This window comes from Symphalangus syndactylus, chromosome 9 (assembly GCF_028878055.3).
Source record: "Symphalangus syndactylus isolate Jambi chromosome 9, NHGRI_mSymSyn1-v2.1_pri, whole genome shotgun sequence".
Taxonomy (NCBI): domain Eukaryota; kingdom Metazoa; phylum Chordata; class Mammalia; order Primates; family Hylobatidae; genus Symphalangus; species Symphalangus syndactylus.
Window position 1 is genome coordinate 63,681,339 of NC_072431.2, and position 26,150 is coordinate 63,707,488.

General features: G+C 51.2%; 2 protein-coding genes across 5 annotated transcripts in view; one reads left to right on the forward strand and one right to left on the reverse strand.

Moving 5' to 3' along the window:
• Positions 1-26,150, forward strand: part of LOC129490681 (ephrin type-B receptor 4-like) — a 79,647-nt gene that overhangs the window by 35,183 nt on the left and 18,314 nt on the right. The window contains 6 exon segments of the mRNA XM_063646335.1: positions 20,387-20,542; positions 20,794-20,859; positions 20,862-21,125; positions 22,035-22,159; positions 23,323-23,488; positions 25,901-26,003. Coding sequence (XP_063502405.1) covers positions 20,387-20,542; positions 20,794-20,859; positions 20,862-21,125; positions 22,035-22,159; positions 23,323-23,488; positions 25,901-26,003 — 880 coding nt within the window.
• On the reverse strand, positions 2,094-10,467 carry LOC129489795 (speedy protein E12-like). 4 transcript variants are annotated; one of them, XM_055292922.2, is made up of 7 exons: positions 9,761-10,467; positions 8,635-8,802; positions 7,238-7,296; positions 5,941-6,026; positions 3,349-3,592; positions 3,122-3,226; positions 2,094-2,257 (listed from the first exon to the last, which is right to left on the reverse strand). In XM_055292922.2, exons 1-6 carry the CDS (start codon positions 9,876-9,878, stop codon positions 3,167-3,169), a joined length of 735 nt encoding a protein of 244 aa, XP_055148897.1. In that variant the 5' UTR covers positions 9,879-10,467; the 3' UTR covers positions 2,094-2,257; positions 3,122-3,166. The 4 variants fall into 4 exon arrangements, 2 of the variants coding, with proteins under 2 accessions (XP_055148897.1, XP_063502497.1); XM_063646427.1 differs by having other exon boundaries at positions 7,238-7,380; XR_010122567.1 differs by lacking the exons at positions 2,094-2,257; positions 3,122-3,226 and having other exon boundaries at positions 3,534-3,592; positions 5,941-6,415.

Genomic DNA, 26,150 nt, shown 5'->3' on the forward strand with positions numbered 1-26,150 from the left:
TCCTGTAATCCCAGCACTTTGGGAGGCCAAGGTGGGCGGATCACCTGAGGTCAGGAGTTCAAGACCAGCCTGGGCGACAGAGCAAGACTCCATCTTAGGAAAAAAAAAAAAAAGTATCATGCTTTTCTGAGTTCTGTGAGTTGTTATAGTGAATTATCAAACTTGAAGGCATGGTGGGAACCTCCAAATTTACAGCCAGTTGGTGAGAAGTACCTGTGGTCTGAGGACACCCAAGCCTGCAGCTGCGTCTAAAGCGAGGGCAGCCTATTGGGGCCTGGTGGCCTTAACCTGTGGCGTTTGAGGTAACATCAGGGAGTTGACATCAGAATTGCATCACACAGGCCGGGCACGGTGGCTCACGCCCGTAATCCCAGCACTTTGGGAGGCCGAGGCAGGCAGATCACGAGGTCAGGAGATCGAGACCATCCTGGATAACACAGTGAAACCCCGTCTCTACTAAAAATACAAAAAATTAGCTGGGTGTGGTGGCGGGCGCCTGTAGTCCCAGCTACTTGGGAGGCTGAGGCAGGAGAATGGCGTAAACCTAGCAGGCGGAGCTTGCAGGGAGCCAAGAGGACGCCACCGCACTCCAGCCTGGCTGACAAAGCGAGATTCCATCTCAAAAAACAAAACAAAACAAAACAAAAAACAGAATTGTGTCACACAGGCCAGATGCGGTGGCTCATGCTTATAATCCCAGCAATTTCAAAGGCAAGGTAAGAAGATCGCTTGAGATTGAGTCTGAGGCCGCAGTGAGCTATGACCACACCACTGCACCCCAGTCTGGGTGACAGCGCCAGACCCCGACTCCAAAAAGAAAAAAGAAAAATCACAAAGAATTGCATGGCAGAGTGCCTGCCTTTCACAGCTTGAACTCCTGCAGGAACTTTCCTTTTTTTTTGAAAGGGGGTGGGGAGACACACTCTCTGCTAGTGATTCTCCTGCCTCAGCCTCCCAAATAGCTGGGATTACAGGCGTGCACCACCACGCCTGCCTAATTCTTGTATTTTTAGTAGAGACAGGGTTTCACCATGTTGGCCAGGCTGGTCTCAAACTCCTGCTGGGATCACAGGCGTGAGCCACCACACCCGGCCACCTTTAGAGTTTTCTTACCACCAGGTTTTCCTCTCTCAATATCTTTCTCTCATTTCCTGCCTTAAAACTCTAGCTTGGCATCTGGGCGCAGTAGCTCGTGCCTGTAATCCCAGCACTTTGGGAGGCTGAAGTGGGTGGATCACTTGAAGTCAGGAGTTCGAGAGCAGCCTGGCCAACATGGTGAAACCTTCTCTCTATTATTTTTACAAAAGTTAGTCGGACGTACAGGCGGGTGCCTGTAGTCCCAGCTACTTGGGAGGCTGAGGCGGGAGAATTCCCTTGAACCGGGAGGTGAAAGTTGCAGGGAGCCGAGGTTGTACCACTGCACTCCAGCCTGGAGACAGAGTCTTGCTCTGTCTCCAAAACAAACAAAAACCCTGTAGCTTGAGATCAGCCTTCTCTTCTATTGTTTTTCTTTAAAAAATAAAAATTAAAAATAGATGTAGATGCTGTGTTGCTGAGACTGGCCTCAAACTCCTGGCCTCAAGTGATCCTCCCGCCATGACCTCCAAAACTGCTGGGATTGTAGGTGTGAACACTGCATCCAGCCTTATGTTTTTTTCTACATAAAAAAACAACACAGGATTATGTTCCAGAGCTAATAAATATGTTCAAATAACCACAACCCCATTAAGGAAAAATAAGACTTGACAGGAAATAATCAGACCAAGGTGATCACATTCGCTGTGAAGGTGAGAAAAGTTGATCTTTATTATGTTTCCCCAAGAGACGCACTGCATTGTTCTCTTGAAAACACACAGCTCATGCCCTCCTTTAGAACACACATCCTCTTTAAAGTAACATACAAACATGCCAATGCAAGGTAAAAAAATTACATCTGAATTCTCACATTTCAAACATACACTAAATATGAAATAAACATTTATTTTTATAAGAATTTAGCGGAACTACTACATCGCTGGAAACACTCCTGGTTTCTTTCTTTTCCCCAAGGACTCCTAGAAGTACCCCAACCCCCACCCCCACCCCCACCCCTGCTCCTAGGAGGACAACGTGATCACTGTATTCAGCTCCAACAAGAACGGTCCAGGTTCTTCTAGATGATCTGCACACATCGCTCCTCTCCTCCTTCCTGGTGTCTGCCATTAGCATTGGAATAAAGTTCCTGCTGAAAATCCGCATCTCCCCTGGGCCCAGTGTTCTGGAAGTGAGAGAGACGATGTGACGCTTCAAGGAGGCAGCTCTCTAGACAGGAAGGTTATTCACGTCCCATGTCAAGTCTAACTAGAGTTCAGAGCAATTGAGAAATGCACAGAAATGCACTTTTATCTCCTGCCTTTCATTCTATACCCTGCTTCTGAACCATCATGTTCAACTGTGATACTCACACTTTGGTGACCATGACTCCAAAACTCACTTAATACACCCAAGGTCAGCCCCAGTGATCTGCTTCATAGCAAGGACTTTGGGTGGGTCTGCCCAGGGAGTAGGGCACCCTCAGAGAATGTGGCTTTGAACTTCATCACAGCTGGGGCCTTTCGTGTCACTTAAGATCTAAACTTGTAACCATGCTAGCTCTGTTTCTAAAGTGACAACATCGTGAACCACGAGTCCGGAAGCCTAATCCTAATCCTCCCTCCTCATGACGAAGTCTCATGCTCTGTGCTCAACGTGGTTAGCTGCACAAAATGTAAACCAAAGCTTCACTGAACCCTCGACGCAAATCGGTACCTCAGGTGCGTCAATCATAATGAACCTCCCCGAACTCAGTATTTATGATTATTCTTGAGGCAGGGTCTCACTCTGTCACCCGGGCTGGAGCGCAGTGGCAGGATCAGGGCTCCCTGCGGCCCTGACCTCCCAGGCTCCAGCGATCCTCCCGCCTCAGCCTCCTGAGTTGTTGGGAGTAGAGATGCCTCCCACATCGCCTGGCTAATTTTTGTATTTTTGTGGAGGGGATCTCGCCATGTTGCCCAGGCTTGAAGCCGGATCAAGCATTTGGGTTCTTCGGATTTCCGAAATAGACCCCAATATTCTGCCTATACCCCAGAGGATGCAGATGTACCTTCTCTCAGGCCGATGACCTCAGGCCTCCACGGTCCCTGGAGCTCTAGGAAAGGCGAGCGCGATCTCGCGCCCACACCCAATGCTGTGGGTCATAAGCCTGGATCTGGAAAACCAGACGCCCTTTGAGAAGACAGGGACTCCCCAGGATACCCCTCCCTCCCCTCATCCAGCCTCCAGCCCACCCGATTCCTCCCCACCTCCTCCACCTCCCCAGGCCCCACCCACCTCCTCCAACTCCTCCGGGGAAACCCAAGCCCTGCAGCGCATGGAACAGAAGAACTGGAACCGAAGCTTGTGGAACAAGGCTATCTGAGAGCGGTTCTCCCTGGCCCTCCCGGTCATGGAATGGCGTAACTGGAACCGACGCTTATGGAACAAGGGTACGTGAGAGCGGGTCTTCCCGTACAGGAAGTAGAAGATGTTTTGTTTGGGGGCCTCGTCGTCCTCCTCCATGTCATTGGCCAGGTAGCTGGGGACAGAAATCAGGTTACTGCTCAGGGGCACCACCAGGAGAGACCTCCGGCTGAGGTCAGCTTCCCAGAGAGGAGGGCAGGGGACCGTCCCTAGCTCAGGACTGGCACCCACCCTGCAGAGAGCCACGCCTTCCTCAGGAGGGCTCTGCTGGACAGAGACCTGATCAAGGGCGTCTCCCACTCCTTCAGGATGGAGACAAAAACCTAATTGGTGACCAAGAGTGGTGGCTTTTGCCTGGAATCCCAGCACATTGGGAGGCCGAAGCAGGAGGATCACTTGAGGCCAGGAGTTTGACACGGGCCTGGGCAACATAGCAAGACCCTCACCTCTATTACAAGTATAAGAAATATGCCAGACGCGGTGGCTCATGCCTGTAATCCCAGCACTTTAGAAGGCTGAAGCGGGTGGATCGCTTGAGACCAGGAGTTGGAGACCAGCCTGGTCAACATGGAGAAACCCCATCCCTACGAAAAATACAAAAATCATCCTGGTGTGGTAGCATATGCGTTATTCGTATCTCCTCAAGAGGCTGAAGCATAGGAATTGTGTGAACCCAGGAGGCGGAGGTTGCAGTGAGTCGAGATTGGGCCACTCCATTCTCCAGTCAGAGCAAGACTCTGTCTCAATAAATAAATAAATAAATAAATAAACAAACTGTCCAGGTGTGGTGGCACAGCCCTGTAGTCGGAGCTAATCAAGAGGCTGAGGTGGGAGGATCGCTTGAGCCCAGGATATGGAGGCTGCAGTGAGCTATGATCTCACCACTGCACTCCAGCTTGGGGGACAGGGCAAGTCTGTCTCAAAAAAATAAAAGAAATTGGATACATTGATATCTTGCCAGGACCCTGCCTTCTACAGGCGTCTAGTCTAATGGGACTGGGAGTAATCAGGGCAGATGACCTTATCCCAGTGTCCAGGATGTAACTAGAGAGCTATGGGCATGCAGAAGTTGGAAGATGAGGGAAGGCATCCCAGAGGCTGTGGGGTGAACTGAGTTCAAGGAATGGGTCCTTCCCTTCAGAACCACATGTGTGCGGGACACGCAGACAGAAAACACAAAAGCAAAGTCGGGTGGAGGGCATTTGGAAGAAGCAGTGAAGCCAAACCAGAGAACACCAAGATGGCGGAGCCAGTGTGCCTGTAGGGATTGTAGAGAGGGCGGAATTGGCACTGTGGACCCTGGCCTCGGTAGAGAAAGACATCAGCTAATGAAGTTGTTCAGATGGGCAGTGAGGTTGTCATGCTTTGGAAAGATGCTCAGGCTGCCCTAGGAAGCCCCCTGGCTTGGGGAGAGACTCCAGGAGACCCTAGCAGGGAGCATTTGACAGTGGATTCGAGTGATGCGAGGGGGACCTGAACAGTGATCTCTGTCATGGGAACCCGGAGGAGGTTGATGGCGTTTGTGGTTGATGTGGGAAGGACAGAGAGAGAACCAGAAACATCTACTTGCTGGGGGAAGTGTCATGTCCATTCCTCTGCTCCTTTTCTTCTCTCCTTGGGAGCGGTTTATAGTTCCTTTTGTTTTATTTATTTATTTTTTTGAGATGGAGTCTCGCCCTGTCGCCCAGGCTGGAGTGCAGTGGTGTGATCTCACTCACTGCAAGCTCCGCCTCCCAGATTCATGCCATTCTCCTGCCTCAGCCTCCCGAGTAGCTGGGACTACGGGCACCCGCCACCACACCTGGCTAATTATTATTATTATTTTTTTTTAAGTAGAGACGGGGTTTCACCGTGTTAGCCACGATGGTCTCGCTCTCCTGACCTTGTGATCCACCCGCCTTGGCTTCCCAAAGTGTTGGGATTACAGGCATGGGCCACCGCACCCGGCCTCTTTTATTCTTTTATTTGTACACTGGCATTGGATTTTTGGGATTTTTGGCTTTTTTTTTTCTTTCAGAAAAGTCTCGCTCTGTCACCCAGGCTGGAGTACAGTGGCTTAACCTTAGCTTACTGCAACCTCCACCTCCTGGGTTCAAGGGGTTCTGTTGCCTCAGCCTCCCGAGTAGCTGGGATTACAGGTGCACACCACCACGCCCGGCTAATTTTTCTATTTTTAATAGAGACGGCGTTTTCCCACGTTGACCAGCTTGGTCTCGAACTCCTGACCTCAGGTTATCCGCTTGCCTCAGCCTCCCAAAGTGCTGGGATTACTGGCGTAAGCCACTACGCGCAGCCTGAGTTTCTTTTTAGAAACAACAGTCTAAGATGCTATAATCCTGTCTTTTTTGTACACAGAGTAAAGAGGACAAATAGGTGAAAGAATAAATGAAAGGCTGGAATCCCACTTCCCCGGCTGTCCCAGGGCATTAGATATTGACTGATAGGAGGTAGCAAACCACTCACAGAGCCAGGAAGAAATGAATGCGTTGGTATTGCCAGGAGAGGAGGCCGGCCCGCCTAAAATACGCTATGACCATAGCCAAGAGGTACTGATGGAGAGAAAAGAACACAGAGAAGGAGAGGTCACATCTTGGGAGAGGAAGATTGTGGAGATAGTGGAATGGGGGACTGGGGAGGGGTTGCCCATCAGAGAAGGGACCTCAGCGTTGGGGTGACTGTGCTCATGTGGAAATTGCGGGGTGGAGGGGTATTCGAAGGTCGGATGCAAATCCGAGAAGCCAGAGGAAGGGTTTTCGGTGATGCTTCCAGGATGGTGGGCTCTGATGGGATCTCTGGAGGGGGTGTGTCTAGGTCGGCTGGTGTCAGGAGGGTCTTTTGTGTGCCAGGCAGAGAACTGTCCCAAAGAGCTGAGAGTAGAGGGGCCAGGAGCTTCAGGGCTGCGGCCAGACTGTGGCCGAGGGCTCAGATCCCAAACGACCTGTAGGAGAGGCAGGGGCCACTCATTCACTCTGCAAGAGACCAGCAAGTCCCGAGGGAGATGCTGACAAATCATAAAAATAGCCAGGAGTGGCGGCTCAAGCCTGTCATCCCAGTACTTTGAGAGGTGGAGGCAGGAGGATCACGTGAGCCCAACAGTTTGCGAACAACCTGGGCAACACAGTGAGACCCTGTTTCTACGAATATTTCAAAAATTAGTTGAGCATGGTGGCATGTGCCTAGTGGCAGCTCTTCAGGAGGCTAAGCAAAGAGGATTGCTTGAGCCCAAGAATTAGAGTGAGCTATGATCATGCCACTGTACTCCATCTTGGGGAGCAGAGCTGGACTCTGTTTCAGAAAAAAAAAAAATGTGTGGAGGCCGAGACTCAAGACCGTGGGAGCTGCTCGGGCACAGTGGCTGATGTCTGTAATCTCAGCACTTTGGGAGGCCAAGGCAGGTGGATCACCTGAGGTCAGGTGTTCAGGACCAACCTGGCCAACATGACAAAACCCCGTCTCTACTAAAAACACAAAAATTAGCCTGGCGTGGTGGTTCACGTCTGTAATCCCAGCTGCTTGGAGGCTGAGGCAGGAGAATCGCTTGAACCCAGGAGGCATCGGCTGCAGTGAGTCAAGATCGAGACACTGCCCTCCAGCCTGGGCAAGAGAGCAAGACTCTGTCTCACAAAAAAAACAAAAAAACAAAAAACTGTAGGAGCATCTGGTGGGAGGTGGTGGAGGGAGAACTGTGGGTTTGGAAACTGCGCCCTCCCCCTGGCCGTGCATTGGAACAGGAACACAGTTACATGGAGAGCAACCTTACCTTGTCCGACACCCTCAGATCTTTGTCCCAAGCCAGGAATCTTTTAATGACAGGATCCTCTGTGATTAGAGAGCAGATGTCAGCATGAGAAGCAGGACAGGGTTTCCGTGGGAGCAGCAGGGCAGCGAGGAGAAGTGTGCCTCCTGGGGGGAAGTCTCAGGATTGTGGCCACGGGTGAGGTGGATGGGAGAGGGGAGAATGAGTTTCTTTTTTTTGAGACAGAGTCTTGCTCTGTCCCCCAGGCGGGAGTGCAGTGGCGCAATCTCGGCTCACTGCAAGCTCCGCCTCCCGGGCTCACGCCATTCTCCTGCCTCAGCCTCCCGAGTAGCTGGGACTACAGGCGCCCGCCAACACGCCTGGCTAATTTTTTGTATTTTTAGTAGAGACGGGGTTTCACCATGTTAGCCAGGATGGTCTCGATCTCGTGACCTCGTGATCCGCCCGCCTCGGCCTCCCAAAGTGCTGGGATTACAGGCTTGAGCCACCGCGCCCGGCCGGGAGAATGAGTTTCACTGGGCAAGGGAGAGAGGCTCCTGCTCTGAGAATCCCCTGAGAAGAGGCCGAAGGAGGCCCTGAGTGTGAGCATCTACAGGATGTAGAGCTGGGAATCAGCCAGGACCCCCTCCAGCAGACACGGAGGGACCACTGCAGAGTCATAAAGGAATTCCCATCATTTCCTCATGAGACAGTCACATCAGGGTGTGACCATGGCCTTGGTATCCTCCACTATGGATAGAGACACTTAGATTTAGAAAAGTCAGTAAGAGACATTAAGTTTCAGAGGGCACAGCTGAAACCACTTTCTTTGTTTATTGATTTTGTTTTTCTTCATTTGATTTTTATTTTTATTTATTTATTAGTTTATTTTGAGACAGAGTCTTGCTCTGTGGGCCAGGCTGGAATGCAGTGGCGTGATGTTGGCTCACTGCAACCTCTGCCTCCCGGGTTTAAGCGATTCTCCTGTCTCAGACTCCTGAGTAGCTGGGACTACAGGCATGAGCTACCGTGCCCAGCCTTGGTTTTTCTCTTGACACAGAGTTTTGCTCTGTCACCCAGGCTGGGGTGCAGTAGTGCAGTCATAGCTCACCGCAGCCTCAAAGTCCTGAGTTCAAGCAATCCTCTTGCCTCAGCCTCCCAACGTGCTGGGATCTCAGGCAGGAGCCACCGCGCCTGGCCCAAAACCAAGCTTTCTTATCCCAAGCGCCAACCTTTGTCAAGTCTACCTAATCCTCTGTCGTCTCCTAAGTGTCCCTCATGAGTGATCACTTCAGAGTCCTCCCGCATGGAGAGCTCACCCAGTAGTGGGGGCATATTTTTCCCATTGGAAAACTGTGGTTATTGGAAGTTTCCTCTTTTTAGGAAGAACAGGATTGGAGGTGCCTTCTGGGGTGTCCTACCGAGCAGCCTGTTGAAGGCCTCGTGGTGCTCAGGGAGCATGAGCAACACTCGCTGTCGCTTGAGTTCCTTCTGTGGCTCCTCTGACGACTCCTCAGATTCGTCCGACCACTCCTTCTTCCTTTTCAGGCAAAAGGACCTACCTGGGGGGCTGTGATCTCCCCCAGGGGCTGAGTAAAGAAACCAGGCCACCGTGTAACGCTTCTGCAACTGATCCCCTTAGAGCCCGACCGCAAACCCCAAACCACTATCCATCCTCCCCAGCCTCACAGACTGCTGGCTTCTCCAAGCCATGTTTCTGACTTTCTCCTCTGCTCAACCCCACGTGCCGCTCCTTCCCCTCCCCATTCTTCTGTCTTTCTGTCCTCTGAACACTGCCTCATGTCCTTCCCTGGTCCCTGGCTCTCTCAGTCCCTCCTTTTTTTTTTGTTTCGAGATAGAATCTTGCTTTGTCGCCCAGGCTAGCGTGTAGTGGTGCAATCTCAGCTCACTGCAACATCCATCTCTCAGATTCCAGTTATTCTCCTGCCTCAGCCTCTCAGGTAGCTGGGATTACAGGTGCCTGCCATAATGCCCAGCTCAATTTTGTCCTTTTAGTAGAGACGGGGTTTCACCATCTTGGCCAGGCTGGTCTCAAACTCCTGGCCTCAAGTGATCTGCCTGCCTTGGCTTCCCCAAGTGCTGGGATTACAGGGGTGAGTCACTGCACCCGGTCTGAATTTCTCCATTCTTCCCACACACCCTCCTCAGGTTCTCCTTCCTGACCTCTGGCCCTTCTTTTTTTTTTTTGACACAGCGTCTCACTCTCTCACCCAGACTGGAGTGCAGTAGCATGATCTCGGCTCACTGCAACCTCTTCCTTCCAGGCTCAAGCGATTCTCCTCTCTTAACCTCCCGATTAGCTTGGATTACAGGTGCGCACCACTACCGCCTGGCTAATTTTTGTACTTTTAGTAGAGATGGGTTTTCACCATATTGGCCAGGCTGGTCTTGAATTCCTGACCTCAGGTGATCGGCCCGCCTCGGCCTCCCAAAGGGTTGGGGTTACGGACGTGAGCCACTGTGCCCGGCGCCCTTCCTTCATCTTAGTGAATCCTATCCCACTTCTTCTTCCTCCAGTCCCCTCACCTGATGGTCCCGACACTTTATCATCCACCACCTCCTGGAGGGGGTACCCCGAGGTGCTCCGCTGGGGGCTCTGCTCATCCTGGGGGTGCGGTAGACAGCAGGTCATGATGTTTCCCATAATCTATCCCCTCTCACGGAAACTAGTCTCTGTTCTGTCCGTGGCCTTCTCGTGGGCACTGGTAGGATCCCGAAGAGTGTGTTATCAATTCTCGAGACTGGGAGAAGTCAGGAGTGGAGATCAGCTCTGAGAAGATGCTGTTATCCAACTGAACTTCCAGGTGCCCACAGAGTCCGGTCCTTCCAATCAGGAAGGTCGGAATCTCTGATGTCATCGGTCAGTCCAACCTGGCAACGAGTTTGAAAAGAAACACATGTAACTGCCAGGCTGATCTCTTGTCCTGGAGACCCTGAGTGAATGGTATCTCCTGCCACTGTCCTAACCGCAGACCATTGTCCAAAAGCATCTTCAGGGTCTCCGCATCCCTCTGTTCCCTGTCCCAGCAGAGGCATGAGCCACCACACCTGGCCACTTTTCTTATCTATCTTTGTTATGTGGATGACTTGTGTTAACACAAATAAGATGCTGCTTGTCATCTTTAAAGAAAATAGGTGGCAACAATAGCAAGTCCTGTTTTTATTTGTACTTATGAGGCTGTAATTAAATGCTAAAAATTAATACTAAGAATTAAAATGCACATAATAATAGACTTTACCTCAAACTGGCTTCAGTTATTCAATGAGACTTATATGTATTACTTAAATGAGATTAAATTTAACCTTTACAAAATGATTTGTGGCTAGGAACAGTGGCTCACGCCGGTAATCCCAGCACTTTGAGAGGCCAAGGCAGACGGATCACTTGAGGCCAGGAGTTCAAGACCAGCCTGACCAACATGGCAAAACCCCATCTCCGCTAAAAATACAAAAATTAGCCAGGCGTGGTGGTGCACACCTGTAATCCCAGCTACTCAGGAGGCTGAGACACAAGAATCGCTTGAACCCAGGAGGCAGAGGTTGCAAGGAGGTGAGATCACACCACTGCACTCCAGCCTGGGCAATAGAGTGAGGCTCTGCCTTAAAACAAAGAAAAATGATTTTGGGGGATGATGGGGTATCACTGTGTTGACCAGGCTTGTCTCAAACTCCTTCCCTCAAGCAATCCACCCACCTCAGCCTCCCGAGTAGCTGGAACTACAGGCACATGCCACCACGCCTGGCGTGTGTGTGTGTGTGTGTGTGTGTGCGTAGAAACAAGGTCTTACTGTGTGTGCGTAGAAACAAGGTCTTACTATGTTGTTTAAGCTGCTCTCAAATTCCAAGGCTCAAGTGATCCTCCCACCTCGGCCTCCCAAAGCATTGGAATTGCTGGTGTGAGCCACCTCATTGAGCCCTCCACCTTTCCCCTGAACCCATAAAAGTACAATCTTTTAACCCAAAGCATTCCTCACACTTAGGGTCAGGAAGAGCCCTTCATGCTCTGGAGGCATCTACTAACCTGCTAAACATTCTGACTCTGGGTGTGAGAAACACACCTACTGTGTCCCAGATATTTTTCCAAATGCAACTTAATTTAGCCTTCACGACAATGCTGGAGTGAAGGATCATTAACTTTATTTCATAGATGTGGAAGCTGAGACTCAAGAGGCAGGAAATGACCTCCTTCTGGAGGCTGCAAATTCTTTGATGCTCCTTTAATCAACAACAGGTGGGAGCTGGCCAGAGGTGGTGGCTCACGCCTGTAATAGCAACACTTTGGGAGGCCAAGGTGGGAGGATTGACTGAGGCCAGGAGTTTGAAACTAGCCTGGGCAACATAGCAAGACCTCATCTCTACAAAAAATACAAAAATTAGCAGGGTGTGGTGGTGCACACCTGTAGTCTTAGCCACTCGGGAGGCTGAACTGGTAAGCATTGCTTGAGCCCAGGAGGTTGAGGCTGGAGTGAGCCATGATGAAGCCACTGCACTCCAGCCGAGGAGATGGAGATAGACCCTGTCTCAAACAAAGAACAACAAAAAAATAGGTGAGGGTCAGCCAGGCATGGTGGCTCATGCCTGTAATCCTAGAACTTTGAGAGGTCAAGGTCGGAGGATTGCTTGAGGCCAGAAGTTCAAGACCAGCCTGGGCAGCCTAGCAAGATCCCATCCCTTAAAAAAAAAGTTTTTAGGCTGGGCAGGGTCACTCATGCCTGTAATCCTAGCACTTTGGGAAGCCAAGGCAGGCGGGTTGCCTGAGCTGAGAAGTTTGATACCAGCCTGGGCAACATGGTGAGATCCTGTCTCTACTAAAATACAAAAAATTAGCCAAGTGTGGTGTTGGGCATCTGTAATCCCAGCTACTCAGTAGGCTGAGGCAGGAGAATTGCTTGAACCCAGGAGGCAGAGGTTGCAGTGAGCCAAGATCACGTCATTCCACTCCAGCCGGGATAACAGAGCGAGACTCCGTCTCATAAAAAAAAAAAAAAAAATGTTTTTAATTATCCAGGTGTGATGGTGCCTGCCCATGTCCCAGCTACTTGGGAGGCTGAAGCAGGAGGATTGCTTGAGCCTCGGAGGTCAAGGCTGCAGTTAGCTATGATCACGCCCCTGCACTCCAGCCTGAGCAACAGAGGGAGACTGTCTGAAAATAACAGGTGGGGGCCTATGACCCCCCCTTTAATTTTGGCCCAACCTTAGTAACCGGATAGTCATTGAGTAAGGCAAAAGTGATGTTATGATGTTTTTCAGCCTCCAATTTACCGTCTAAAGCATGTACGTGGTGGCCCTGTGCTGTTGTGTAAATGGACTCACTACCCTGAGGCCACCATGCTGCAAGGGAGCCCAAGCTAACCCTAGGATGTGCCCTGAAATGACATCCCCAGCCAGCATTCCACTACCCCATCCTTCACTGCCCCATTCTCACCCCCGCCTACCTCCTTACTCCCTCCACCCCTCCACCTGCCTCCAGCCAGAATTGCACAGCCAAGTACTTCCAGAATTGCTGGTCCAAAGAAATCACAACAGGCACTAAGTTTGGGGCAATCCATTTAATGCTACTAATTGTGGGATGGTTTGTTTGAGCAGCCCCAGATAACAACATTCGTTGAGGTCACACACAAGCTGTGATTCGAACACTGCCTCTCAAATTCACAAGCAGAAGAGGGGGAATTCCCATTTAAAATGCCAAAAAGAACTCTTTCTTGCTTTTATTATTTTTAATTTTGTGTAATAATTGTACGTTTATATAATAATTGTAATAATTTACGGGGTACAGGGTGATATTTCAATATATGTATACAATGTGTAATGATCACATCAGGGTGATTAGCAGATTCATTTCCTCAGTTATCATTTCTTTGTGTTGGGAACATTCAAAATCTGCTCTTTTACCTATTTGAATATAGAAAATAAATTGTTTTGTTTTGTTTTTGAGAAAGAGTCTCCCTCTATCGCCCAGGCTGGAGTGCAGTGGCGCGATCTCGGCTCACTGCAACCTCTGCCTCCTGGGTTCAAGCAATTCTCCTGCCTCAGCCTCCCGAGTAGATGAGATTACAGGCACGTGCCTCCACTCCCAGCTAATTTTTGTATTTTTGGTAGAGACAGGGTTTCACCCTGTTGGCCAGGCTGGTCTAGAACTCCTGACCTCAGGTGATCTGCCTGCCTTGGCCTCCCAAAGTGCTGAGATTACACGCGTGTGCCACCATACCTGGCCTCTCCTGAGATTAACTTTTTCAGCTACAACATGTTGACACAATCATGTGGCATTTCTCTTCTTTTTTTGTTTCATTGAGACAGGGTCTCATTCTGTCACGCAGGCTGGAGTGCAGTGATACAATCACAGCTCACTGCAGCCTCGACCTTCTGGGCTCAAGCGATCCTCCTGCCTCAGCCTTCCTGGTAACTAGAACTGTAGGTGCACAGCATCACGCCTAGCTAATTTCTTATTTTTATTTTGTGTAGGCATAGGGTTTCGCTCTGTTACCAAAGCTGGTGTCGAACTCCTGGGTTCAAGCAATCCCCCCACCTCCACAAAGTGCTGGGATTACAGGCACGAGCCACCTCACCTGGCCCATTTGTCTTGCTGTGCCTGACTTATTTCACTTAACATAATGGTCTCCAAGCTCACCCGTGTTCCTGAAAATGACAGTTTCACTCTTCCAAAGAGAATTTTTTTCTTTTTTGAGATGGAGTCTTGCTCTGTCACCCAGGCTGGACTGCAGTGGCACAATCTCAGCTCACTGCACCCTCCACCTCCCAGGTTCAAGCGATTCTCCTGCCTCAGCCTCCTGAGTAGCTGGGATTACAGACCTGTGCCACCACCCCCCGCTAATTTTTGTATTTTGCAGAGATGGGGTTTCACCATGTGGCCAGGCTGGTCTGAACCCCTGATCTCAAGCAATCCGCCCGCCTCGCCCTCCCAAAGTACCAGGATTATAGATGTGAGCCACCATGTCCGGCCCCCGAGAGAATTTTAAAATCACATGGGTTGTGGGATCATGTGCCTTGGAGAGAGAAAAACTGTTAGGAAAAAAGAGTAGGAAACCAAACAAACCAACAAAAAATAGCCGGAAGACAAAGGGCATGCAGTGTGCTTTGGGTGAGGATTTACCCAGGACAGAAACGGTGGGAATGGCTGTGTAGCTTTGGAATGAAAAGTAGGTTAATAGAGCTAATCAATGCACGGCGAGTCTGGATGCATGATGCCATGAAGGATGGCTGTTTTAATGAGGAGAGAGGCTGGGAGAAGGGCCGATAGGGAAACCCAGCTTTCGGGCCCAGACACTGGAGCAGCCTCCACGCTGCCATGGTCTAGAGAAAGCTATGGCAGGGTCAAGGTCTTTGACCCAGGTGCTCATCATCGGTGCCTCTGTTGGGAAGATGGCTGCATGCTGCCAGGATAGTAGCAGGTGACAGGTGAGTGGCAGGCTCTGGGGTCTGCAGACCTAATTAGAAGGAGGACAGGGCAGGCCTGCTCGCTGTGCCGTGACGGAAGGCAAATGGATGACTCTCTGACCACAGAGAAGAGTCCCACGGGGCTGAAGCCTGCCGAGGGCTGAGGAGTTCATGAGATTCCCATTCAGCCAGCCCCATGGAGGGGAAGAAGGGACGAGGGAGGCAGGGAGGGTCGTCGGCTTTTTCTGTTTTTCTTTGGGTCTGAGACTCAGGCTTCCTGGGAGGGACTGGGAGCTGGCCAGCTGGAATAACATTCTCTCCAGGCCGAAGTGAACTTAGTCAACTCGGAATGGGCGAATGCACGTGGAGTCCAGCCCCACATTCAAGGCTGAGTACTGGGCTGGGAGGGTCTCTGGTTGGTTTACTATCTGTATGAGTTCCCCATGGCTGCTATAAAAAATAACCACAAATTACAGCTGGGTGCAGTGGCTCACACCTATAATCCCAACACTTTGGGAGGCCGAAGTGGGAGGATTACCGGAGGTCAGGAGTTCAAGAAAATCCTGGCCAACATGGTGAAACCCCATCTCTACTAAAAATACAAAAATTAGCCGAATGTGGTGGCACATGCCTGTAATCCCAGCTACTCGGGAAGCTGAGGCAGGAGAATTGCTTGAACCCAGGAGGCAGAGGTGGCAGTGAGCTGAGACTGGGCCACTGCACTCCAGCCTGGGTGACAGAGTGAAACTCTGTCTGAAAAAAAAAAAAAAAAATTACTACAAATTTAGTGGCTTATAACAACACAAGTTATAATTGAAAACTGGCCAAACACAGTGGTGCATGCCTGTAATCTCACTGCTTTGTGAGGCTATGGTGGGAGCATCACTGGAAGCCAGGAGTTTGAGACTAGCCTGGGCAACATAGCAAGACTGTCTTTACAAAAAATGAAAAAGTTAGCCAGGCATGGTGGCTCGCTCCTGTAGTCCCAGCTACTCTGAAGGCGGAAGCGGGAGGATCCCTTAAGCCCAGGAGTTTGAGGCTGCAGTGAGCTGAGATCATACCACTGCACTCGAGCCTGGACAACAGAACAAGACCCCATCTCAAAAAAAAAAAAAAAAGTAATTAATTAAATAAAATTAAAATTTTAAAATGAGTCAGGCAAGGTAATGTGCACCTGTAGTCCTAGCTACTCAGGAGGCTGAAATGACAGGATTGGTTGAGCCCAGGAGCTGAAGGCTGCAGTGAGCTATGGTCACACCACTGCATTCCAGCCTGGGCAACCGAGTGAGACCCTTCCTCTAAAAAAAAGAAATGTTGAACCAAAGGCCGCCAAGTAAGCAATGGAGTTTGGACAGAAGGTCAGACCAGCCTCAGGCAGTAGAGCAGGCTATGCACAAAGAATGTCTCATCAAAGGGGACCAATGGAATTTACATTCATGGGTCTGGTCTATTTAAAAGGACAGAATTACTCTACTGACCTTGAAATTATACCTTTGAACTTGCAGGTTCTCCACAGTTTCTTTCTCAGGGTGGGAATGGAGTTGGGTTAGAGGCATCTTTGAGATGCTTTATTAGTTTGCTCAGGCTGCTATAACAAAATACCACAGACCAGGTGGCTTAAATAACAGAAATTTATTTTCTCATAGCTCTGGAGGCTGGAAGTCCAAGATCAAGATGTTGGCAGGGGTGGTTTCTCCTGAAGCCTCTCTCCTTGGCTTGCAGATGGCCGCCTTCTTGCTGGGTTCTCACATGGTCTTTCCTCTGTGCACACACAGTCCTGGTGTCCCTATCTGAATGTCTTAATCTCTCCTTCTTTTTTGAGATGGAGTCTCACTCTGCCACCCTGGCTGGAGTGCGGAGTGCAATGGCACAATCTTAGTTCACTGCAACCTCCTCCTCCCAGGTTCAAGCGATTCTCCTACCTCAGCCTCCCGAGTAGCTGGGATTACAGACTTGTGCCACCACTCCCCTCTAATTTTTGTATTTTTAGTAGAGACGAGGTTTCACCATGTTGGCCAGGGTGGTCTCAAACTCCTGAGCTCAAGTGATCCACCCACCTCGGCCTCCCAAAGTGCTGGGATTATAGGCGTGAGCACCGTGCCCACCCATGCCTCCTCTTTTTTTAAGAGACACAGTCTCACTCTGTCACCCAGCCTGGAGTGCAGTGGTGCAATCATAGCTCACTGCATCCTTGAACTCCTGGGCTCAAACAATCCTCCTGCCTCAGCGTCCTGAGTAGCTGAAACTACATGTGAATGCCACCACAGCCAGCTAGTTTTTTGTTTGTAGAGATGTAGAGACAAGGATCTTGCTATGTTGCCCAGGCTGGTCTTGAACACCTGACTTCGAGCCCTCCTCCTGCCTCAGCCTCCCAAATTGCTGGGATTACCAGAGTGAGTCACCTCACCCAGACTCCAGACCTTTCTGAATTCCAGAAATGAAAACCAATTTTAGATCTATAATATGGTTTTTAGAAGATTGCTGAGGGCCTCGATAAGAAACAACTGTGGGGAGAGGAGAGCTTGAACTAACACTTACTGGAAGAAGACAAAGAAATCCTAGGCCGGGCACAGTGGCTCACGCCTGTAAACCCTGCACTTTGGGAGGCTGAGGCAGGCAGATTACTTGAGGTCAAGAGTTTGAGACCAGCCTGGCCAGCGTGGTGAAACTCCATCTCTCCTAAAAATACAAAATTATCCAGGTACAGCGGCATGTATCTGTAGTTGGGAGGCTGAGGCAGGAGAATTGCTTGAACCGAAGAGGCGGAGGTTGCAGTGAGCCAAGATCGTGCCACTGCACTCCAGCCTGGGTGACAGAGTGGTATTTTGGTATTTTAGATACCAAAAAAATGAAATTAAAAATTAAATTAAAAATAAAAACATAAAACTCTGCCCAGAGGCCTGGTATGGTGGGTACGCCAGTAATCCCAGCATTTGGGGAAGCCAAGGCAAATCACTTGAGCCCAGGAGTGGGAGACCAGCCTAGGCAACATGGTGAAACCTCATCTCTACAAAAAATACAAAAACTAGCCGGGTGCGGTGGCTCACGCTTGTAATCCCAGCACTTTGGGAGGCCGAGGTGGGCGGATCACGAGGTCAGGAGATCGAGACCACGGTGAAACCCCGTCTCTACTAAAAATACAAAAAAATGAGCCGGGCGTGGTGGCGGGCGCCTGTAGTCCCAGCTACTTGGAGAGGCTGAGGCAGGAGAATGGCGTGAACCGGGGAGGCGGAGCTTGCAGTGAGCCGAGATCGCGCCACTGTACTCCAGCCTGGGTGAGAGAGCAAGACTCTGTCTCAAAAAAAAATAATAAAATAAAATACAAAAACTGGCTGGGCATGGTGGCAAGCACCTGTAGTCCCAGCTACTCAGGTGGCTGAAGTGGGAGGGTGGTTTGAGCCCAGGAAGCAGAGGTTGCAGTGAGCTGACATCTCGCCACTGCACTCCAACCTGAGCAAGAGAGCCAGACTCCATCTCAAAAATAAATGTATACATAATAAAATAAAATATATTTTTTAAATGCCTAGAACATTCTGTTCTTTTTTTTTTTTTTTTTTTTTTTGAGATGGAGTCTCACTCCATCGCCCAGGTTGGAGTGTAGTGGCGTGATCTCGGCTCACCGCAAGCTCCGCCTCCCGGGTTCACGCCATTCTCCTGCCCCAGCCTCCCGAGTAGCTGGGACTACAGGCACCCACCATTGCGCCTGGCTAATTTGTTTGTATTTTTAGTAGAGAGAGGGTTTCACCACGGTCTCGATCTCCTGACCTCGTGATCCACCTACCTCGGCCTCCCAAAGTGCTGGGATTACAGGTGTGAGCCACTGCGCCCGGCGAGAATCTGTGAGCTTTGATGGAGGAAAAAAAATGACTTTCTTTTTTTTGAGACAGAGTCTTGCTCTGTCACCCAGGCTAGTGTGCAGTGGCGTGACCGTGGCTCACTGCAACCTCCACTTCCTGGAATCAAGCAGTTCTCATGCCTCAGCCCCCAGAGTAGCTGGGACTACAGGCATGCACCACCACAGTTGGCTAATTTTTGTATTTTTAGTAGAGATGGGGTTTCGCTCTGTTGGCCAGGCTGGTCTCGAACTCCTGACCTCAAGTGATTTGCCCGCCTCAGCCTCCCAAAGTCCTGGGATTACAGGCGTGCATCACCACACCCAGCTGGAAAAAGAATACTTTATTTTCACCTGAAATTCATTAATTTCCACTTGAAATTCCACCTGCGGTTGTAGCAGGACCTGAGACTTGCGCCCCATGGAAATCACAGGTATTGCCTGGCACAGTGGTTCATGCCTGTAGTGCCAGCAGTTTGAGATGTCAGGGTGGGAGGATTACTTGAGCCCAGGAGCTCAAGATCAGCCTGGGTGACAGAGCAAGACTCCGTCTCTACAAAAAAAAATTTTTTTTTTTTTTTTTGAGACAGAGTCTTGCTCTGTCACCCAGGCTGGAGTGCAGTGGCCTGATCTCAGCTCACTGCAAGCTCCGCCTCCCAAGTTAATTGCATTTTCCTGCCTCAGCCTCCCGAGTAGCTGGGACTACAGGCGCCCGCCACCACACCCAGCTAATTATTGTATTTTTAGTAGAGATGGGATTTCACCATATTAGCCAGGGTGGTCTCGATCTCCTAACCTCATGATCCGCCCGCCTCGGCCTCCCAAAGTGCTGGGATTACAGGTGTGAGCCACCGCGCCCGGCCTACAAAAAATTTTTTAAATAATTATGTGGGTGACCTGCCTGACCAACAGGGAGAAACCCTGTCTCTACTAAAAATACAAAATTAGCCGGACATGGTGGCGCAAGCCTGTAATCCCAGCTACTTGGGAGGCTGAGGCAGGAGAATCGCTTGAACCCGGGAAGTGGAGGTTGCGGTGAGCCGAGATCCCGCCACTGCACTCCAACCTGGGAGTGCACTCCGACAAGAAGGAGTTTTGCTCTTTTTGCCCAGGCTGGAGTGCAGTGGCGGGATCTCAGCTCACCACAACCTCTGCCTCCCGGGTTCAGGCGATTCTCCTGCCTCAGCCTCCCAAGTAGTAGCTGGGATTACAGGCATGCATCACCACACCCGACTACTTTTGTATTTTTCGTAGAGATGGGTTTCCAGCATGTTGGCCAGGCTGGTCTTGAACTCCTGACCTCAAGTGATCTGCCCGCCTTGGCCTCCTTCTTAGGAAAAAAAAAAAAAAAAATCACAGGTATTTACAGGCCATTCCAAGTGCCAAAACATTGTTTTTGTTCATGATGACTTCAGTATTAGAGAGGTTAGGAGACTTGCTGCTATATCTTAATAAGGAAACACAAATGTTGCTGTAGCCCAAACTTTTTTCCTCATGTTTCATTGCATTTCACCTTAATTGGTTTCTCTGGTATTCCTATGTATTTTGTGGTGTGCATTTAAAATCATAATTTGGAGTAGAGGTCTTTCTGTGGGCTTCAGCAGACTGCCGAGATCAGGGTCAAAACAGGTTAGGACCCCTTCTCTGGAGAGAGTCTCCTTTCTCCTCTTAAGAGGAGAGGTTTTGAGATCTTTTGTCCATTTTCTGACCTTAGCACTTCATCAGCCTTAAAAGCAGCTGGAATTTTTTTCTTTTCTTGGAGATGGGATGTCAGTATGTTGCCCAGGCTGGTCTTGAACCCCTTGGCTCAAGCGATCCTCCAGCCTCAGCCTCCCAATGTGCTGGGATTCGAGGCATGAGCCACCGAGCCCACCGACCAGATGGATGTTTTTGTGCATGCTTTTGATGAATGCTTTCTCTCTCAGCCTGTGCCCAGGGCACCTTCAAGCCCCTGTCAGGAGAAGGGTCCTGCCAGCCATGCCCAGCCAATAGCCATTCTGACACCATCGGATCATCCATCTGCCAGGGCCGCATCGGGTACTTCCGGGCACGCACAGACCCCCGGCGTGCACCCTGCACCAGTAAGTGACCAGCACCCAGGTGCAGTTCATTGGGGAGGGGTCACAGACCCCTGAGGTGGACCCTGACATGGCCCCCATCCTCCCTGGGCTTCGTCCCTTTGTCCCTGGCATGCTGGTCCCTAGCCCGGGGGAACAGATGGAGCCCGCTGTCTCCAAGGCAAGAGTTCAGCGTGGCTGGTGGTTCCTCCACTGCCTTCTCCCCACTGCCGCAGAGCTGGTCAGCCTCTGCCTGACTCCCTGGTCTTCTGCAGCCCCTCTTTCGGCTCCGCGGAGCGTGGTTTCCCGCCTGAACGGCTCCTCCCTGCACCTGGAATGGAGTGCCCCCTGGAGTCCGGTGGCCGAGAGGACCTTACCTACGCCCTCCGTTGCTGGGAGTGCCGACCAGGAGGCTCCTACGTGCCCTGCGGGGGAGACCTGACCTTTGACCTCGGCCCCCGGTACCTGGTGGAGCCCTGGGTGGTGGTTCAAGGGCTACGTCCTGACTTCACCTATACCTTTGAGGTCACTGCATTGAACGGGGTATCCTCCTTAGCCACGGGGCCCGTCCCATTTGAGCCTGTCAATGTCACCACCGACCGAGAGGGTGAGACTTGGGGGCTGGGGCGGCTGGTGGTCTGGCGGGAGAGACGTCACTGAGGGCCTGAAGGGGAGAGGCAGGGGCTGTGAAGTTGGGTCCCCAGAAAGTGTGAGGGGCCAAGGCTTTGGGGGCAAGAGGCAGAAAGAGGGCAATGGCTGGGCGCAGTGGCTCCGTCCTGTAATCCCGGCACTTTCAGAGGCTGAGACAGGCAGATCACTTGAGCCCTGGAGTTCAAGACCAGGCTGGGTAACATAGGAAGATCTTATCTCTACAAAAAATAAAAATGTTAGCCGGGCGAGGCGGTGTGTGCCTGTGGTCCCAGCTACTCAAGCGGCTAAGGCAGGAGGATCGCTTGAGCCCAGGAGTTGGAGGCTGCAGTGAGCTATGATCGCACCGCTGCACTCCAGCCTGGGTGACAGAGCAGAGGGAGATCCTCTCTCAAAATAAATGAATAAGAAAGAGAGGGTGAGGAGCTCGTAAAGGTGGGCTGGAGAGTTACGTACAGGAAGGCTCCCAGTGGGATGGGGGGCAGAGAGAATCAGAAGGAATTCTCGAAACAGCCAGGGGGAAACAGACAAGTGTAGCCAGCAGAGGAAGTGTTGGAAAAGATAAGGGACATGGCCAGGCTGAAGTTTAAGACTAGCCTGGCCAACATGTGGTGAAACCCCGTCTCTACTAAAAATAAAAAAATTAGCCAGGCATGGTGGTGGGCACGGCACCTGTTATCCACTTGGGAAGCTGAACCAGAAGAATTGCTTGAACCCGGGAGGCAGAGGTTGCAGTAAGCCGAGACTGCGCCACTGCACTCCAGCCTGGGTGACAGAGCAAGACTCTGTCTCGAAAAAAAAAAATTTTTTTAAGTTAAGGGACGGACCTACCATGCACAAGGGTTCCCTGTGTCTCTGCCTCTCACAGTACCTCCCGAAGTGTCCAACATCCGGGTGATGCGGTCCTCACCCAGCAGCTTGAGCCTGGCCTGGGCTGTTCCCTGGGCACCCAGTGGGGCTGTGCTGGACTACGAGGTCAAATACCATGAGAAGGTGAGGCCATCCCCCAGCCCTGGGGTGGGTGGGCAATGGGTTGTGCTCTCCTGGCTGGGACACCTGAGTTGCAGGCACCTGGCGGGCATTTGAATTCCAGCTCTGCCATGAATTCCCTGGGTAGCCTTGGGTAAGCCTTTTGGCCTGTCTGAGCCTCAGACTCTTCATCTGTAAAATAGTTACTGTAATAGTTACCAGCGGCTGGACACAGTGGCTCAGGTTGGGTGTGGTGGCTTATGCCTGTAATACCCAGCACTTTGGGAGGCCAAGGCGAGCAGAATGCTTGAGACTAGGAGTTTGAGACCAGCCTGGGCAACATGGTGAAACTTCATCTCTATAAAAAACTTAAAATGAGCCGGGCGTGGTGGCTCATGCCTGTAATCCCAGAACTTTGGGAGGCTGAGGCGGGCGGATCACAAGGTCAGGAGATCAAGACCATGCTGGCTAACACAGTGAAACCCTGTCTCTACTAAAAATACAAAAAATTAGTCGGGCGCAGTGACGGGCGCCTGTAGTCCCAGCTATTCGGGAGGCTGAGGCAGGAGAATGGCGTGAACCCGGGAGGCGGAGCTTGCAGTGAGCTGAGATAGCGCCACTGCAGTCTGGCCTGGGCGAAAGAACGAGACTCCGTCTCAAAAAAAAAAAACAAAAAAACCACAAAACAAAAAAACTTAAAAATTAAAAAAATTAGACTGGGCACAGTGGCTCATGCCTATAATCCCAGCACTTTGGGAGGCCGAGGGGGGTAGAACACCTGGGGTGAAGAGTTCGAGACCAGCCTGGCCAAGATCGTGAAATCCCCGTCTCTACTACAAATACCAAAATCAGCTGGGCGTGTTGGTGAGCCCCTGTAATCCCAGCTATTCAGGAGGCTGAGACAGGAGAATCACTTGAACCCAAGTGATTCTCGACTTGAGGTCGAGGCTGCAGTGAGTCGTGTTTGCACCATTGCATTCCAGCCTGAGAGAGTGAGACCTTGTCTTAAAAAAAAGGAATGATATTATGAATACAGCACACGGCTTGCATACGTTAAGTTCTCCCAAAGGCCTCACCAGTTGCGAGGCAGGCTAGTGATGGGAGTGGAGGGCGAGGGGAGGAGGCAGAAAGAGCAGCAGGAACTTGGGGCCCCAGGTGACGGCCACCCCCGTACCTCTCCTGGACAGGGCGCCGAGAGTCCCAGCAGCGTGCAGTTCCTGAAGACGTCAGAAAACCGGGCAGAGCTGTGGGGGCTGAAGCGGGGAGCCAGCTATCTGGTGCAGGTACGGGCCCGCTCTGAGGCTGGCTATGGGCCCTTCGGCCAGGAACATCACAGCCAGACCCAACTGGATGGTGAGCCTGGGGAAGGGGGTGAGGGTGGGGGTTGGGGTTGGAAAGACCCCCAAAGTTCCTGGAAAGACCCCAGGTACCCAAAGTCCCATCTTCTTTTCTTTTTTTTTCTTTTTTTGTGAGACGGAGTCTTACTCTGTCCCTCTGGCTGGAGTACAGTGGCGCCATCTTGGCTCACTGCAACCTCCATCTCCTGGGTTCAAGCGATTCTCCTGCCTCAGCCGCCCGAGTAGCTGGGATTACAGGCGCCTGCCACCGCGCCTGGCCGATTTTTTGTATTTTTAGTAGAGACGGGGTTTCACCATATTCGCCAGGCTGGTCTTGAACTCCTGACCTTGTGATTCGCCCGCCTCGGCCTCCCAAAGTGCTGGGATTACAGGCGTGAGCCACTGCACCCGGCCAAAGTCCTGTCTTCATGTTGTCCTTCTTCCTGTGGATCACATGGCATGCCCTAGAGAGGAGAGAACGTAGGATGTGGAAACCAAAACCAACAGCTGAGTGTGAAGTCTGGCGTGCTTCACTCTGTACCCCCAGGCTGGAGTGCAGTTGCACGATCAAAGCTCATTGCACAGCCAGGCACAGTGGCTCACCCTGTAATCCCAGCACTTTGGGAGGCTGAAGCTGGAGGATCACTTGAGGTCAGGAGTTCGAGACCAGTCTGGCCAGCATGGTGAAACCGCATCTCTACTAAAAATACAGACGTTAGCTGAGCGTGGTGGTGCACACCTGTAATCCCAGCTACTCGGGAGGCCGAGGCAGGAGAATTGCCTGAACCTGGGAGGTGGAGGTTGCAGTGAGCTGAGATTGTGCCACTGCACTCCAGCCTGGGCAACAGAGCAAGGCTCTGTGTCAAATAAAAAAGCTCACCGCAGGCTTGACGTTTAGCGACAACCTGACCCCTGAGCTCCCCGTTCCCCATCCAACAAAATGAGAATATCATCAAGCTTCCTGCAGGGCTTTGAGGATTGGAGGTAACCGGTTATTTTTAATATGCTAGGCCAGTGGCTTTCTTTTTTAATTTTTGTTTTTTTTTTTTTTTTTGAGACGGAGTCTCACTCTGTCGCCCAGGCTGGAGTGCGGTGGCGCGTTCTCGGCTCACTGCAAGCTGACCTCCTGGTCTCCATCTCCTGACCTCCTGATCCACCCACCTCGGCCTTCCGAAATGCTGGGACTACTGGCGTGAGCCACCACACCCAGCCTAACTTTTTTTTCTTTTTTTTTAAGAGATAGGATCTTTTTATCACCCAGGCTAGAGTGCGGTGGCACCATCATAGCTCACTGCAGCCTGCAACTCCCGAGCTCAACCAATCCTTCCACCTCAGCCTCCCAAGTAGCTGGGGCTACAGGCATGTGCCACCATGCTCAACTAAATTTTTTTTTATGTTTTGTTGAGACAGTTTCCCTATGTTGCCCAGGCTGGTCTCAAATTCCTGGCCTCAAGCAATCCTCCTGCATCGGCCTCCCAAAGTGCTGGGATTATAGGCATGAGCTGCCGCACCCGGCCTTGGACCAGTGGCTTTCTAAACCTTGTAATTTTCTGTAATAGCTTTACTGAAATACAGTTCCTCTGCCATACAATTTGCCTGTTCGAAGTGTACAATCGATGACTTTTGATACATTCACAGAATTGTGCAGCCAGCACCACAAGTAATTTTGGGACATTTTCAGCACCCTCAAAAGAGACCCTATACAAGGCCGGGCGCGGTGGCTCACGCTTGTAATCCCAGCACTTTGGGAGGCCGAGGCGGGTGGATCACGAGGTCAGGAGATCGAGACCACGGTGAAACCCCGTCTCTACTAAAAAATACAAAAAAAAAAATTAGCCGGGCATGGTGGCGGGTGCCTGTAGTCCCAGCTACTCGGAGAGGCTGAGGCAGGAGAATGGCGTGAACCCGGGAGGCGGAGCTTGCAGTGAGCCGAGATTGCGCCACTGCACTCCAGCCTGGGCGACAGAGCGAGACACCGTCTCAAAAAAAAAAAAAAAAATACATAAATTAGCCGAGCATGGTGGTACACACCTGTAATCCCAGCTACTCAGGAGGCTGAGGCAGGAGAATTGCAGAACCCGGGAGGCAGAGATTGCAGTGAGCCGAGATTGCGCCACCGCACTCCAGCCTGGGCGACAGAGTGAGACTGCGTCTCAAAAAAACAAACAAAAAAATACTTTGGCAGTAAAAAGATTGCGAAACTTCCTCCCTTGCCCTGAGGGACTTCAGAGGAGCCTGCTGGCCCCTGGCGGACAGTGTGAAACCCACTGTTTGTTCCCTGACCCTGCCTGCTTGTGTCCTCTCCCTCCACCTGTCCCCTGTACTGGGGACCTGTTCTCAAGAGATCACAGTTCATTGCTCAAAGCCGGGGCTGGGGCCTCCTGCAGGTCCATCATTTTCTCCTGATCAGCAGCCTTTTCCTCCGCAGAGAGCGAAGGCTGGTGGGAGCAGCTGGCCCTGATTGCGGGCACGGCAGTCGTGGGTGCGGTCCTGGTCCTGGTGGTCATTGTGGTCGCCGTTCTCTGCCTCAGGTAAGGGCTCTGACACCCGGAGGCCCCTGGAAGCCCTGAGTTGATGGCCAACTGCCTGGGTGCTACAGGGCAAGCCTTTCTGGGTGCCCCCAGCCTCTTTTTACTTGAAATTTCCTCCAATCCCTGCTCCTCCTTTTGCTGTGTGCT